The sequence below is a fragment of the Chiloscyllium plagiosum genome, unplaced genomic scaffold, assembly GCF_037043375.1.
Source record: "Chiloscyllium plagiosum isolate Xiang-an unplaced genomic scaffold, Cpla_swu_hap1 HiC_scaffold_3, whole genome shotgun sequence".
In the NCBI taxonomy this organism is placed as follows: domain Eukaryota; kingdom Metazoa; phylum Chordata; class Chondrichthyes; order Orectolobiformes; family Hemiscylliidae; genus Chiloscyllium; species Chiloscyllium plagiosum.
In genome coordinates, this window is record NW_028270141.1 from 79,547,501 (window position 1) to 79,561,211 (window position 13,711).

A 13,711-nucleotide genomic window follows, 5' to 3' on the forward strand; every position below is an offset into this window, starting at 1 on the left:
AGGTCCAGAGTCAACTACGTTGCTGTAGTTCTGGAGTCACATATAGCTCAAACCAGGTAAAGAAGGCAGTTTCCTTCCCTAAAGGATACTAGTATGAGCTAGATACAGAGACAGAGAAATTCAGATAGGGCAAGCTCACTCTCAAAATGGTCCCACTATCTCAGGAATCTAAAGCTCGGTCTTCTGCATCATCCCTCATTCATCTGGACAAACCACTTATTTCTGTACTCGCTAGATTACTATAGGAAAATACTATATGATGAGTAAATGGCCTATTTCCACTTAAGGACTATTAACTGCAGATTTTAAAATGGCTTGTTTACTTTTCTGTCTCAGAAAATAATCAGCCAAATGCTAACAAGTAAGGCTTCTGATTTTTGTTTCTTTTAACTTAGGTGATGATATTACAGTTTATGGTGTGGTTATGCAGAGATGGAAACCTCTCAGCCAGGACTCCCGTTGTGACTTAGAACTTGTCCTGAAAGCTAATAATCTCGAGGTGAACAATGAACAGCCAACTGGAGTTATTATTGATGAAGATGTCCAAAAAGAATTTGAAAACTTTTGGAAGAACTATAAAGATGACCCCCTAGCAGGTACAGTGAGTTTCTTGTATATGGAATTATTAACTTGCATTAGTATCTACTTAAAGTCTTCCAAGCACAGTGGTACAATTCTATTATATGGACAATGAAACAAGCTTTAACTAAATTATTTAAAGTTGCACAACAGTTGACTTAGTTTTATATAAATAAAATGTAGGCAGTTAACATAGTTTCTAAAGAAGATGATATTAAGAAGAAATTTTGTCAGGAGTTTTAAGAAAAGATATCACTTTATTACATAAAGAAATTGTCTCAGTTAATCATTGAAGCGATGGGCTGGCTAAAGTAGTTGACACTCACTTGTAAGGATTGGAACTGATTCAGGTCAAACCTCTTAGAGTCATTGAGTTATACAGCATGGAAACAGACCTTTTGGTTCAACCAGTCCATGCCAACCATAATCCCAAACTAAACTAGTCCCATCTGCCTGAGCTTGCCCCATATCCTTCCAAACATTTCTTATTCATGTATTTATCTAAATATCTTTTAAATGTTGTAACTGTACCTGTATCTATCATCTACTCTGGAAATTCATTTCATACACTAACCACCACTAACCACTAAACTGTAATATCATCACCTAAGTTAAAAGAAACAAAAATCAGAAGCCTTACTTGTTAGCATTTGGCTGATTATTTTCTGAGACAGAAAAGTAAACAAGCCATTTTAAAAAAAAAACTGCCCTTCATGTCTTTTTAAAATCTTTCTCCTCTCACCTTTAAATTTTGCACCCTTGTCTTGAAATGCCCCACCCTAGAGAAAAGACACCTCCCATTCAACTTATCCATACCTCTCATTTTATAAACCTCTATAAGATCGCCGCTCAACTTACCTACTTTGGAAAATTCCTCCACCCCTACAATTCTTAAATCTCTGTGTTCCTCCAGCTTTGGCTTCTCGTACGTCCCATGCTGGCCATTGGGTACTGCAATGCATGTGAACATTTATATAGTGCTAGCCAATTGCCAACTTAGTTTTGTAGGACAGATCCTACAAAACTAAGTTGTTGGTGGGCGGCACGGTGGCACAGTGGTTAGCACTGCTGCCTCACAGCGCCAGAGACCCAGGTTCAATTCCCGCCTCAGGCGACTGACTGTGTGGAGTTTGCACATTCTCCCTGTATTTGCGTGGGTTTCCTCCGGGTGCTACGGTTTCCTCCCACACTCCAAAAATGTGCAGATTAGGTGAATTGGCCATGCTAAATTGCTTGTAGTGTTAGGTGCAGGGGTAAATGTAGGGGAATGGGTCTGGGTGGGTGCGCTTCGGCGGGTTGGTGTGGACTTGTTGGGCCAAAGGGCCTGTTTCCACACTGTAAAGTAATCTAATCTAATCCCTGAATCACTGGATTAAAAACACAAAACAAAACTACAGGATAGCATCAAACTGACAGTTATAAGGTATCAAAACATTTTGCACTCACCTTTCTGAATTTTTCCAACACCACACCATCTTTCCATTTTAATCAAAAACTCTTTCTTGAATGAATGAATGACCAGTGTCTGCATCTTCCCTGACCCATCCTGAAATGGTTGAATTCTCCATAGAAACTTGAAATGTGAGACATCACTACTTGAATCAGTTGCCAGTCTGTGCTTGTGATGTTTGTCTACTTGGGAGATGCACCAATGAGAGGTGGGAGTGTCTTCACTTTGTGAGGTAAGCAGGCGGTCCCAGCAGGGGTTACAGGATTTCACACAAGCACATGTTCTTTTTCTTTTGCGGGTCTGTGTTAGTGGGAAATGCTTTGCTTCCTGTTAACCAGTGATGTTTTTCTTTTGTGAGAATATTTTCAGTACTTCAGGAAATTCAAAAAATTACTTCTAAATAACCAATTGGAATATCTTCCAACACAATCTGGGACTGATCTAGATGTCTTATCAGGCACAATGACTATGCCACAAGACCCTGTTTAGCAATCAGAGAAGGATACAAATAGTTTTGAAAGGAAACATTTTAGGTCAACTGACCCTTCCTCAGAACTGTCTGACTTCCTCACTTTGGAACAAAGCTCACAATCTGTAGCTGTGTGTGTAAGGAGTTATCATGCCGTGAATCAATATTTCCTAACTTCACTCATCTCTATCATTGAATACAGAACTCAGTATCTTTGTCTATTGACAGCAGGTACTGAGTCTAAATGTATGTAAATAAAATGCATAAATAAAGAAGATTTTATGAGATGAAGTCTTGTATCTTTAAAATTGAACAAATTATATTCAGATTTCTCGCATCACCATCTGCACATCACTGTAACTGGTAGTATTGGCATTTCAAATGGAATATAAATTTTAAAATTAAGCTGTTTTAATTGTCTTACTGTAATAGACTTATTAATAATAGCACCATGACGCCTGAAGACTATAAGAAATGTAGCAGGTTTTCGTGAAAAGCTGAAAGAATAAAATAGATGGTCCATGGTGAAAGAGTTAGTTGAAACCAAGGTCCAGCCATTATTTGGGGAGTCGAACTGAGCTGTAGTTGCATCTAAGGCTGGCAATGAGAGAAATTTTCTGTCGGAGAACTTGTGTGCATATGGTGCTAAATAATGGCATGTGCTGCTTTTCTATTTATTTTCAAGGAAGAAATGAAATTCTGGCCAGCCTTTGCCCACAGGTATTTGGAATGTTCGTGGTTAAACTAGCTGTCGCCATGGTGTTGGCAGGTGGAGTGCAAAGAACTGATCGAGCAGGCACAAAGGTTAGAGGTTAGTATTACGGAAATAGACATGAAATATTAATTAATTTAGTTCCTTTTAATTAGTCTGCAGTTTTAATTTTTCCCACATTTTGACTTTTTAAAAAAAATTTAGTTGATTTTTTTTTTAATCTGTAAAGTTTCAAGGTAGCGTTTCCACAAAATTCACACGATCAGAAGGAAATTCTGACTGCACATTCTGTTCAGAACATCGCAATAAGCAGCAAGTCATAGACAGAGCTAAGTGATTCCACAACCAATGGATCAGATGTAAGCTGTGCTGTTCTGCCGCATCCAGTCATGAATGGTGGTGGATGATTAAACAACTCCCTGAAAGTGAAGGCTCCACAAATATCCCCATCCTCAATAATGCAAGAGCCCAGTGCATCTGTGCAAAAGATAAGGCTAAAGCTTTCACAGCAAACTTCAGCCAGAAGTGTCAAGTGGCTGATCCTTCTCCAGTGGTCCCCAGTATTATAGATACCAGTCTTCAGCCAATTCGATTCACTCCATATGATATCAAGAAATGGTTGGAGGCACTGTTTACTGCAATAGTTACAGGCCCTGACAACATTTTGGCAATAGTACTGAAGACTTGTGCTCCAGAACCTGCTGCTCCCCTAGCCAAGTTCTTCCAATATGGTTACAAGTCGAGAGTGTGTTGCTTGGAAAGCACAGCAGGTCAGTCAGGATTAGAGGAGCAGGAGAATCGACGTTTCAGACAAAAGCCTCTTTCCTGATGAAGGGCTTATGGGCCAGGGGGCTGAGTGATAAATGGGAGGGAAGTAGGGTGAGGGGGAAGGTAGCTGAGAAAACGATAGGTGGATGAAGGTGAGGGAGAAGGCAATATGTCAGGGGGGGAGTGATGGACAGGTCAGGAGGGCGGTGCCAAGTTGGAGGCTTGGGATTGAGATAATGTGGGGGAAGGGGAAATGAGGAAACTGTGTAACAACACTGGCATCTACCCGATAATGTGGAAAATTGCCCAAGTGTGTCCTGCACATAAAATGCAGGACAAATCCAACCTGGTCAATTACTACCCCATCAGACTTCTGTCGATCGTCAGTAAAGTGATGGAAGGTGTCACCAACAGTGCTTTCAAGCAACACCTGCTCAGTAATGCCCAGTTTGGGTTCTGAAAGGGCCACTCAGCACCTGATCTCATTACAGCCTTGGTTCAAACATGCATGAAAGAGCTGAATTCCAGAGGTGAGGTGACAGTGACAGCCCTTGGTATCAAGGCTGCATTCGATCAAGTGTGGAATCGAGGAGCCATAGCAAAACTGGAATCAATGAGGTTCAGGGCAAACTCTCCACTGGTTGGAGTCATACCTGGCACATAGGAAGATGGTCATGGTTGTTGGAGATCAGTCACCTCAGCTCCAGGATATCTCTGCAGGAGTCCTTCAGGGTAGTGTCTTAGGCCCAACCATCTTCAGCTGCTTCATCAATGACCTTCCCTCCATCAGGTGAGAAGTGGGGATGTTCGCTGATGCTTGCACAATATTCAGCACCATTTGTGACTCCTCAGATACTGAAGCAGCCAGAGTCCAAATGCAACAAGATCTTGACAATATCCAGGCTTGGGCTGATGTGTAACCAGTAACATTTACAAATGACAGGTTATGACCATCACCAATAGAAGGTTATCTAACCACCACCCCTTGACATTCAATGGTGTTTCCATAACTAAATTGCCCACTATCAGCATTCTGGGAATTATCGTTGATCAGAAACTCAACTGGACTCACCACCTAAATGCAATAGCTACAAGAGCATGCCAGAGGCTAGGGATGCTGTGGCGAGTAACTCACCTCACTCCCAAAAACCTATCCACCATCTTCAAGGCACAAGTTAGGAGTGTGATGGAATACTCCCCACTTGCCTGGATGAGTGCAGCTCCATTAACACTCAAGAAGCTTGAGACCATCCAGGACAAAGCAACCCGCTTGATTGGCATTGTATCCATAAGCATCCACTCCCTCCATCACTGACACTCAGTAGCAGCAGTGTGTACTATCTACAAAATGCACTGCAGAAATTCACCAAAGATTCTCAGACAGCACCTTCCAAACTCCAACCACTTACATCTAGAAGGCAGCAGGTATATGGGAATACCACCACCTTCAGGTTCCCCTCCAAGCACTCACCATCCTGATTTGGAAATATATCGGCATTCCTTCACTGTTGCTGGGTCAAAATCCTGGAATTCCCTCCCTAATGGCATTGTGGGTCAATCCACAGCAGGTGTGCTTGCTGCGGTTCAAGAAGGCAGCTCACCACCATCTTGTCAAAGGCAACTGGGGATGGGTAATAAATGCTGGCCAGCCAGCGATGTCCACAAGCCTCAAAATGAATAATTTAAAAAAAGTTTCGTTAAGAGTCATTAAATTATAGAGTGGAACAGGCCCTTCAGTCCAACTCGTTCATGCCAACCAAATATCCTAAATTAATCTAGTCCCATTTGCCAGCGCCTAGCCTATAACTCTTAAAACCCTTCCTATCCAGATGTCTTTTAAATGCTGTAATTGTACCAGCCTCCACCACTTCTTCTGGCAGCTCATTCCATACACGCAACACCCTCTGCATGAAAAAGTTGCCCCTTTGGTCCTTTTTTAAACTTTTCCCCTTTCACCCTAAGCCGATGCTCTGGATTCCTCCAAAACAGGGCCCTATCTATGCCCCTTATGATCTTATAAACTTCTATAAGGTCACCCCTCAGCCTCCGACACTCCAAGGAAAACAGGCCCAGCCCTTACAGCCTCTCCCTATAGCTCAAAGCCTCCAACCCTGGCAACATCCTTGTGAATCTTTTCTGAACCCTTTCAAGTTTCACAACATCCTTCCAACAGGAGGGAGGCCAGATGGATTTTCCTTCTGTCTATTGATCACATCGTTAAAAGTAATTTCCTAATTTAAGGCCATGATTCTCCCTTTACTTTACAATGTAGGGGCAAACATTTAATTGGCCACTGAAAGGTCACCCCTTTCACTAAGAATACTCAATCTATCACACATCAATCAGCTCAGTAAAAGCTGACTGGAAACCCAGAGGCACTTTTCTCAGCCTATTGCAGGTTTCAACACTAGGGTCTCTGGTTGTCAGAGACTGTCAGCCAATTGGAGGCCAACAGCTTCTGTGCTCAAAAGAAATAAAGACCGACTGCTTAGGAGTTGTAAGAAGAGAAATCATTTTAAACACTGCACTTGGGGCTGTATGAGAGGGGATTTCATGGGGTTCTGCAGCAAGGCAGTTGAAGATTTTCAGAGATCACCCCCTCGTCTGCTCACCCTATACCTGCCTCCACTTGCCCCAGATTGGGACAATTGTGGATGCCCCCCCCCCCTCTTCCAATCCAGGCAGGTAAGTCATCCTAGTTTTCCAAGTTTGGAAACTCAGCACCTTTCGATTCTAAAACAGAAATTGCTGGACAGTCTCAGCAGATCTGGCAGCACCAGTGGAGGGAAATCAGAGTTAACATTTCGGGTCCAGTGACCCTTCTTCCAAACCTTTTGTTTCTGCTGGGAAAGCAGGTGTCTGAGGAGATGATGAGTTGAAGCCCCACAACTGGCCATTAGTTGACCATATGGCCTTAGTTGGTGATGAGTCGTGAAGGTTACCCATGAACCTTCTCACCCAGAACTTCGTAATGTGTCAAGAAGTGGGTGAGTATCTCTCCAGTGCCAACATGCCCCATTTCTTCCTGTTCTCACCACCTCCAGGAGGGGTAATTTCTGCTCTTTGTTATAATTTTGCCTGTCACCATTTGGGATTTCAATGCCATTGTCATTGCTGTTGCAGCTTGATTGGGAGTAATATTCTGGATTTAGTCTGGCATCATAAGATACGTTTGTGAGATCACCACTTAGTCTCTCTCTTTCCAAAATGAAAAATTCTCTCCTATGTCCAATATATAATTCTGCTGTGACCAACTGAGACCAAATCCAGGTGTGTATTCTTTCAAGCAAAGTACCGAAAGAAGCAAACATCATTTTCTTTTGTGGAGCTCTTTAATAAAATCTAGACCATGAACACGATCATTCTCTACTGGATATGAGTAAACTCCAATTATTTCCATTGAGCTTTGAAGCTTCATATGATTCTTCCATGATTATCTGCAATGGCATCATTCAGTTCAATGGCTGCACCTCTGACAGTCATTCATCCATCCCATCCCCAAGTAGAATACCATGAAGTGACCGCCCACCTGCAGCTGAATGAATCGGACAATCATTGGCCACAGCAATTGACTGACCCGGTTAGCCAAGCATCACATAACCAACATGGAATAAACAAAATCATCTGAATTGAAATTAACATTTTTGTCAAAAGATAATGAAACTCAACCACTCAGTCAAGTAGGAAGAAACCCTCAGTTTCCATCTAATATGTGGAGCTGCAGGTCACAAATCTTAAAATTCAGCCCAATAATCAATGACAAAATGATGACTTTTTTTGCAAAAAAAAAGTGTTGTTTTCTAGTGCATTTTGCTATAGCTGTACAGCTTCCAAAGTTAAGCCATTCAGTCATATGAAACGTGTCAATTGGCTGCAATCATAGGCTTTCTCACCTAGAGCTGAAGTGTAGCAAAGGCAACCATCCTGCCTGATTACCTGTCCTTCCCAAGCTTGCTGCCAGCAAGAGAAGGTTGAGGGGCAGAGTCTAAGGTAGGAAGTGATGAGCTGAAAAGTGTTGGTTCCAAAATTTAAAGGGGCTGCACATGGCTTGGGGATGGAGAGATTACTCTTTGGAGTTGTCTAATATGTTAGAGTCCCTAAAGGGAGGACCCACCAGAGGCTGCCTTTAAAGAACAGGGAGGTTAGGATACGATGGGATTCATTTACCTTGTACTCCTTTATTCTTGAGTGCTGGCGATGATCAGCACTATGCAGGGGACAGATCAGGGAGTCCAAAAGCAAGAAGGGGATACAATGACAGGAGAGCAGGCAGCAAAGCAGAGGTAGGCACAGATCCCTGGCAAGTCCAAGAGTTTAAAGGCCCAGAATGACATAATGTGCCATGTGTAATATATATGATGAATTGATCTGAAATATAAACACACAGTTTATAAATGTGCAGTTCTGAATAATACTCTGAACTGCCTAGAGGGGTACAAAGTATATTAATGCAACTTCTTGGGATTTTCATTCTTTGATTGTCCCTTAAAGATTAATCATAAATATCTAGTGAATCAGGCATTTTGGAAAGGAGTGCTCACACTGCTCCTTGGAAAATCACAGGTTTATTAACACCTGATTTCTAAAGATATGTTCCAATTTTGTTCACTTTGGAATATTTTGATTCCAACGTCACCTTAGGAATACTGTGCTTTACTGAACTGTTTTACCAGCCAACGAATGATGCATGCTTATTTTACCAGGGCAGTTTGAATGTATCTAATTAATTAGTAAAGGAGTATGTATTCATTAATATGCATTCTTTGTTTTGAAGGAGAACCCCATCTTCTACTGGTAGGAGACCCTGGTACAGGGAAATCTCAATTTCTTAAATATGCGGCAAAAATTGTGCCTCGGTCAGTACTAACTGCAGGAATTGGATCTACAAGTGCAGGCAAGTAAAAAAAAATTAAATACTTTCTAATATTTAAATATTGCACCATAAGATCTTGTAACACAATGGATTTTCAATTTAAGATGCAATATAGTGCATCCAATAATCTTGATTGTCTTCACAGTATTTTACTTGAAATTTTCATTTAAGTAATTGTATTTTTGCCTGACGATTGTGACTTACTATGTAGTGTAGAGAAAATGAGGCTTTTAGTAATTATATAAAGGTTATTTACTTGTATAATATCATATTTTAGTAAAGAGAGGCACCGGGATTAGTTGCGAAAAGTACATATAGAAAGAATTACACAAACAAAGACTTTTTTATGTCAGTGATCAGTGTCATGGTGGTGATTATTTTAAAAAATGAAATTGTTTTTTTTGAATTCCAATATCTTGATTTTTGATTTCAATATCTGGAACCTTTGTGGACTGAAATAACTTTAAAAAGGAAACATCACTGACTTAAAGTGGCCACAGCAATTGACTGACCATACAGGTTAGCCAAGCTTCACAAAACCAACAGGGAATAAACAAAATCACCTGAATTGAAATTAACATTTTTGTCAAAAGATAATGAAACTAGTCCACCTGGTCAGGTGTGACGAAACCCTCAGTTTCCATCTAATAAGTTGAACTGCAGTTCACAAATCTTAAAATTCAGTCCATAGTCATGAACAAAATAACTTTTTGTTTTGCAAAAGCCCTATTTCCTCATGCAACCTGCAATAGATGTACTGCTTGGGAAATTGGATCATTAAGTGAAATGCGACTGGTGAGAATTAACAGCTCAGTTGTCACTTAGAAGTAGAATTCTGCCCAAAAGCCAGGAAATCAGAAATTGCAAAGCAGTTGGTAAAATATCAAGAGGTGAAAACTGAAGATATAGCAACAGATAAATTAAAACCAGAAGAGTGGAAATTGGAATTCAAAGAAATGGGAAGAACAAAAAGACAAGAATAATAAAATGAAAGAAAGAGGCATGAACAAGAATGGAGAGACGAAGTAGAAATGGAGTTGAAATTGAAACAGCTTGAATCAAGAGAGGTCTTCCCAATCTGTCCAGTGAAGGTGTCGCAAACCACCCCTGACACCGAGCTGACATGTGTAAGCTTGGTCATTTAATCTCTAGCTTTGATGAAGAGGCAATGGATGCCTTTTTTATCTCATCCAAATGGTTAGTACGGTAGTTAAAGCGCCCCGTCTAGCAATGTATACTGATGTTGCAGAGCAAGCTGGCAGGGAAAGTTCACGAAGTTTACTCCATCTTGGCTGAGGACAATACTGTCACGTATGAAGAACAAAAGGGACTACTTAAACTATGTGCCAATCGATGCCAGAGTTGTTCTTTCAAAAATTCTGTACCCGCATGAGATGGCCTGACCAGACGTACCTAGAATTTGAAAAGCATAATCAATTCACTTTTAACCAGCACGTAAAGTTGAGGCCATCTACAAAAATGTTTTGTGAGATAATTTTCCTTGTGTACGAAGATTCCATACTTTGCTAGTGGATTGAAGTAAAGGATGCAGTCAGGAAACTGAGTGAGATACAAACTAAATATAGGTGGGACTTTGGTTCATGTGAGGATTGGTACATAGGGGAAAGAAGTGCTTTAAGTAAGGTTTATTGCAACCAGTAAAATTTTATTAATTATTCATTATTAATCAGGTATATCAGTACTAGTAAGGTTTACTAATAGTTATCGGGATTATTAGTATTGCGAGGTGTTTTTCTGTGTAAGCAGGAGCAAGGCTAACTAAGCAATAAGGGAATGGCAGGGTTGGAGCAATCTTGAAAAAGCACAAGGAGAGAGGAATGGATGACAACCAGGTAGACAAAAATGAACAGGCTGGTAGTTTCTCAAGTGCATCCCATTCTCCCAAGTGGTTTTCCATTCTGAATACTGTTGAGAGCGATGGCTTGTCTAGTGCAGCCAGAGCCAAATCCATAATATTGTGACTCTGGCGCTGTGTAGGGGGTTATATGATAGACTGGAAGAGACATAGCGATGAGTGAATTGATAGTTAGAGGAACAGAGAGAGGTTCTGTGATAACAGACATGAATCCAAGGTCATAGATTGCCTCTCTGGTGCCAGGGTCAAGGGTCCCTGAATGGCTGCATTATGCTTTTGGGAGACGAGTGAACAATCTGAAGTCACAGTTCATATTGCAACCAATAGCATAGATCATTGGATCTACAAACAAGGATCTAGTCCTCTAGTCAGAATTAGGGGAGATATGTAGAAATTAGCAAGCAGAATCTCAAAAGTAATAATCTCTGGATTATTCTTAGTACCACTTCAAGTCAGTATAGAAATAGGAGAAAAAGACAAATTGATTATGAAGTTGGGGTGGGGGGGGAGACCTTAGAATCCTGGAACATTGAAATAGGCTTTGAGGAAGATGAGCTGAAAGTGTGTTGCTGGAAAAGCGCAGCAGGTCAGGCAGCATCCAAGGAACAGGAGAATCGACGTTTCGGGCATAAACCCTTCTTCAGCCCTTCCTTGAAGAAGCTCTCTTCCTCCCTCTACAAGGAATCATTTTCAGCTCTGATCTCCAGCATCTGCAGTCCTCATTTTCTCCTCGATTTTAACCTACTGCGAATCCTCTTACAATGATGCCTTCCTTGAAGAAGCTCTCTTCCTCCCTCTACAAGGAATCCTGTTCCTTGGATGCTGCCTGACCTACTGCGCTTTTCCAGCAACACATTTTCAGCTCTGATCTCCAGCATCTGCAGTCCTCACTTTTTCTCCTTTGAGGAAGATGAGACCTGTACAGACCAAATGATTGCTATTGAACACAGCCAGGACTGAGTTCCTTGTAGGTTGTTTTGCTGGTGTAATTGTGGAAAGTTTAAGCTAACACAGCAGAAGTATGGGAATGAAGAGGTAATGTCACATTGGAATTGAAGGTGCACAAAATACTGGGAAAGATAGACAGCAGTAGAAGAGAAAATAGTTACGGTTCATAGGTAGGGTCAGAATAAGGGAAAAGCAATTAGGTTTAAATCAGGTTGCTATCCCTGTATGTGAATACATAGAGTGTGGCAAATAAGATGGTGAGTTTCAAGCATGAATGGCTAATTTGAGATATTATATTGCGGCTATAATAGAAGAGAGACAAGAAAGGACAGAACTGGGTGTTAATTATTTCTGGATACAAAGCATTTGAAAAAGAGAAGGGGGAGGGAGAAGTCTTGATTCGGGAAAGTATTACAGCGCTGGACAAAGAGGGTATCCCAGAATATTCAAATACAGAATTGATTTGATCAAAGCTAAGGAGTGCATACTTACATTGCAGTCTATTGCATTGTGATCTGTAGGCCATCAACTATTACAAAGAATGTAGAGGTGCAATTTTGCAAGGAAGTTTCAGAGAAGTGAAAAATTATGAAGTAGTATATTGGGTGACTTTGGGAAAGTCACTGTGTAAAGGGCAGAGAGGGATAAGAGTTCCTAGAGTATGTTTCAGAGAACCTGTTTTCAATCCAACAAAAAAGCAACAACAGGTAGACCAGGTTCTTGGAATGAAGCTGGCCAATTAGATCAAGTGTCAATGAGAGAATATTTTGGGGACCATGATCGTTCAATCATGAGGTTTAGAGTGACTATGGAAAAGAATAATGAACAATTTAGAGTAAAAATAATTAACTGGGGGAAGACAACATCAATGCGAGATGAATAAACTTGTGGCATGAGAAACAGTAGTTGCATAATGGCTACCTTTTGAAGAAGAAATCATTTGGGAACAGTCTAGGTATATTCTGTTGAATGGGAAAGGTAAGGCAAACAAATCCAGAGTTTCTGGAATGACAAAAAAGATAAATACATAAATAAAGAAGAAAATGTGATAGATAGAAAATTCCACTGAGATACAAGCTAAGTATAGAAGGAAAGCTAGCATCCAAGTTCAGCAGGGGATAGGGAATACAAATGGAATATTGAACTTTATTTCAAAGGGCATGGAGTCCAAATGTCGAGAGGTTTTGCTAACGTGATACAATACAGAGCTGGAATGCTATGAACATTTTTGGGTCCCGTATCTAAGGAAAGGAGGACAATGAAAGAGACTCGCGCTGGAGACAGTCCAGAGAAGGTTCATTCGGCTGCTGTAGTGGGTCTGTCTTATGAGGAGAGGCTGAGTAGATTTGACCAATACTCACCAGAATTTAGAAGAATGAGTAGTGACCTTATTGAAATATGTACGATTTTTAGGGAACTTGACAGAGATGTGGAGAGGTCATTGTCCCTTGTGGGAATATCTGTGGCCAAAGGGCATAATCTCAGAATAAGGGGTTGCATATTTAAGACAGAAATGAGGAGGAGTTTCTTCTGAGTGTCATGACTCTATGGAATTCTTTACTACAGAGGGCAGTAGTTGACATTTGGTGATTAAGTAAATTCAAGGCTGAGAGAGAAAGACAGATTTTTAAATACTAAGGGAATCAAAGGTAATGTGGAAAAGGCTGGAATTTGGAGTAAGAGCGTCATAGAATTGTTACAGTATGGAAGCAGGCCATTCAGCCTATTGAGTCCACACCGACCCTCTGAAGAACATCCCATCCAGACCCTCCCTCGATCCTGTCCCTGTAACCTGCGTTTCCCACGGCTACTCCACCTAGCCTGCACATCCCGGGACACTATGAGCAATTTACCATAGTCATCCACCTAACCTGCATATCTTTGGACTGTGGGAGGACACTAGAGCACCCAGAGGAAACTCGCAGAGACAAGGGTAGAATGTGCAAACTCTTACATAGACTTTCACCCAACAGTGGAATCGAACCTGGGTCCCTGGTGCCATGAGGTAGCAGAGCTAACCACTGAGCCACCGTATC

General features: G+C 41.1%; 1 protein-coding gene across 1 annotated transcript in view; it reads left to right on the forward strand.

The window, feature by feature from the left end:
* Positions 1 to 13,711, forward strand: part of mcm9 (minichromosome maintenance 9 homologous recombination repair factor) — a 55,959-nt gene that overhangs the window by 21,261 nt on the left and 20,987 nt on the right. Inside the window, exons 5-7 of the mRNA XM_043684399.2 lie at positions 396 to 596; positions 3,184 to 3,309; positions 8,753 to 8,872. Coding sequence (XP_043540334.2) covers positions 396 to 596; positions 3,184 to 3,309; positions 8,753 to 8,872 — 447 coding nt within the window. The remainder of the gene's footprint in view (positions 1 to 395; positions 597 to 3,183; positions 3,310 to 8,752; positions 8,873 to 13,711) is intronic.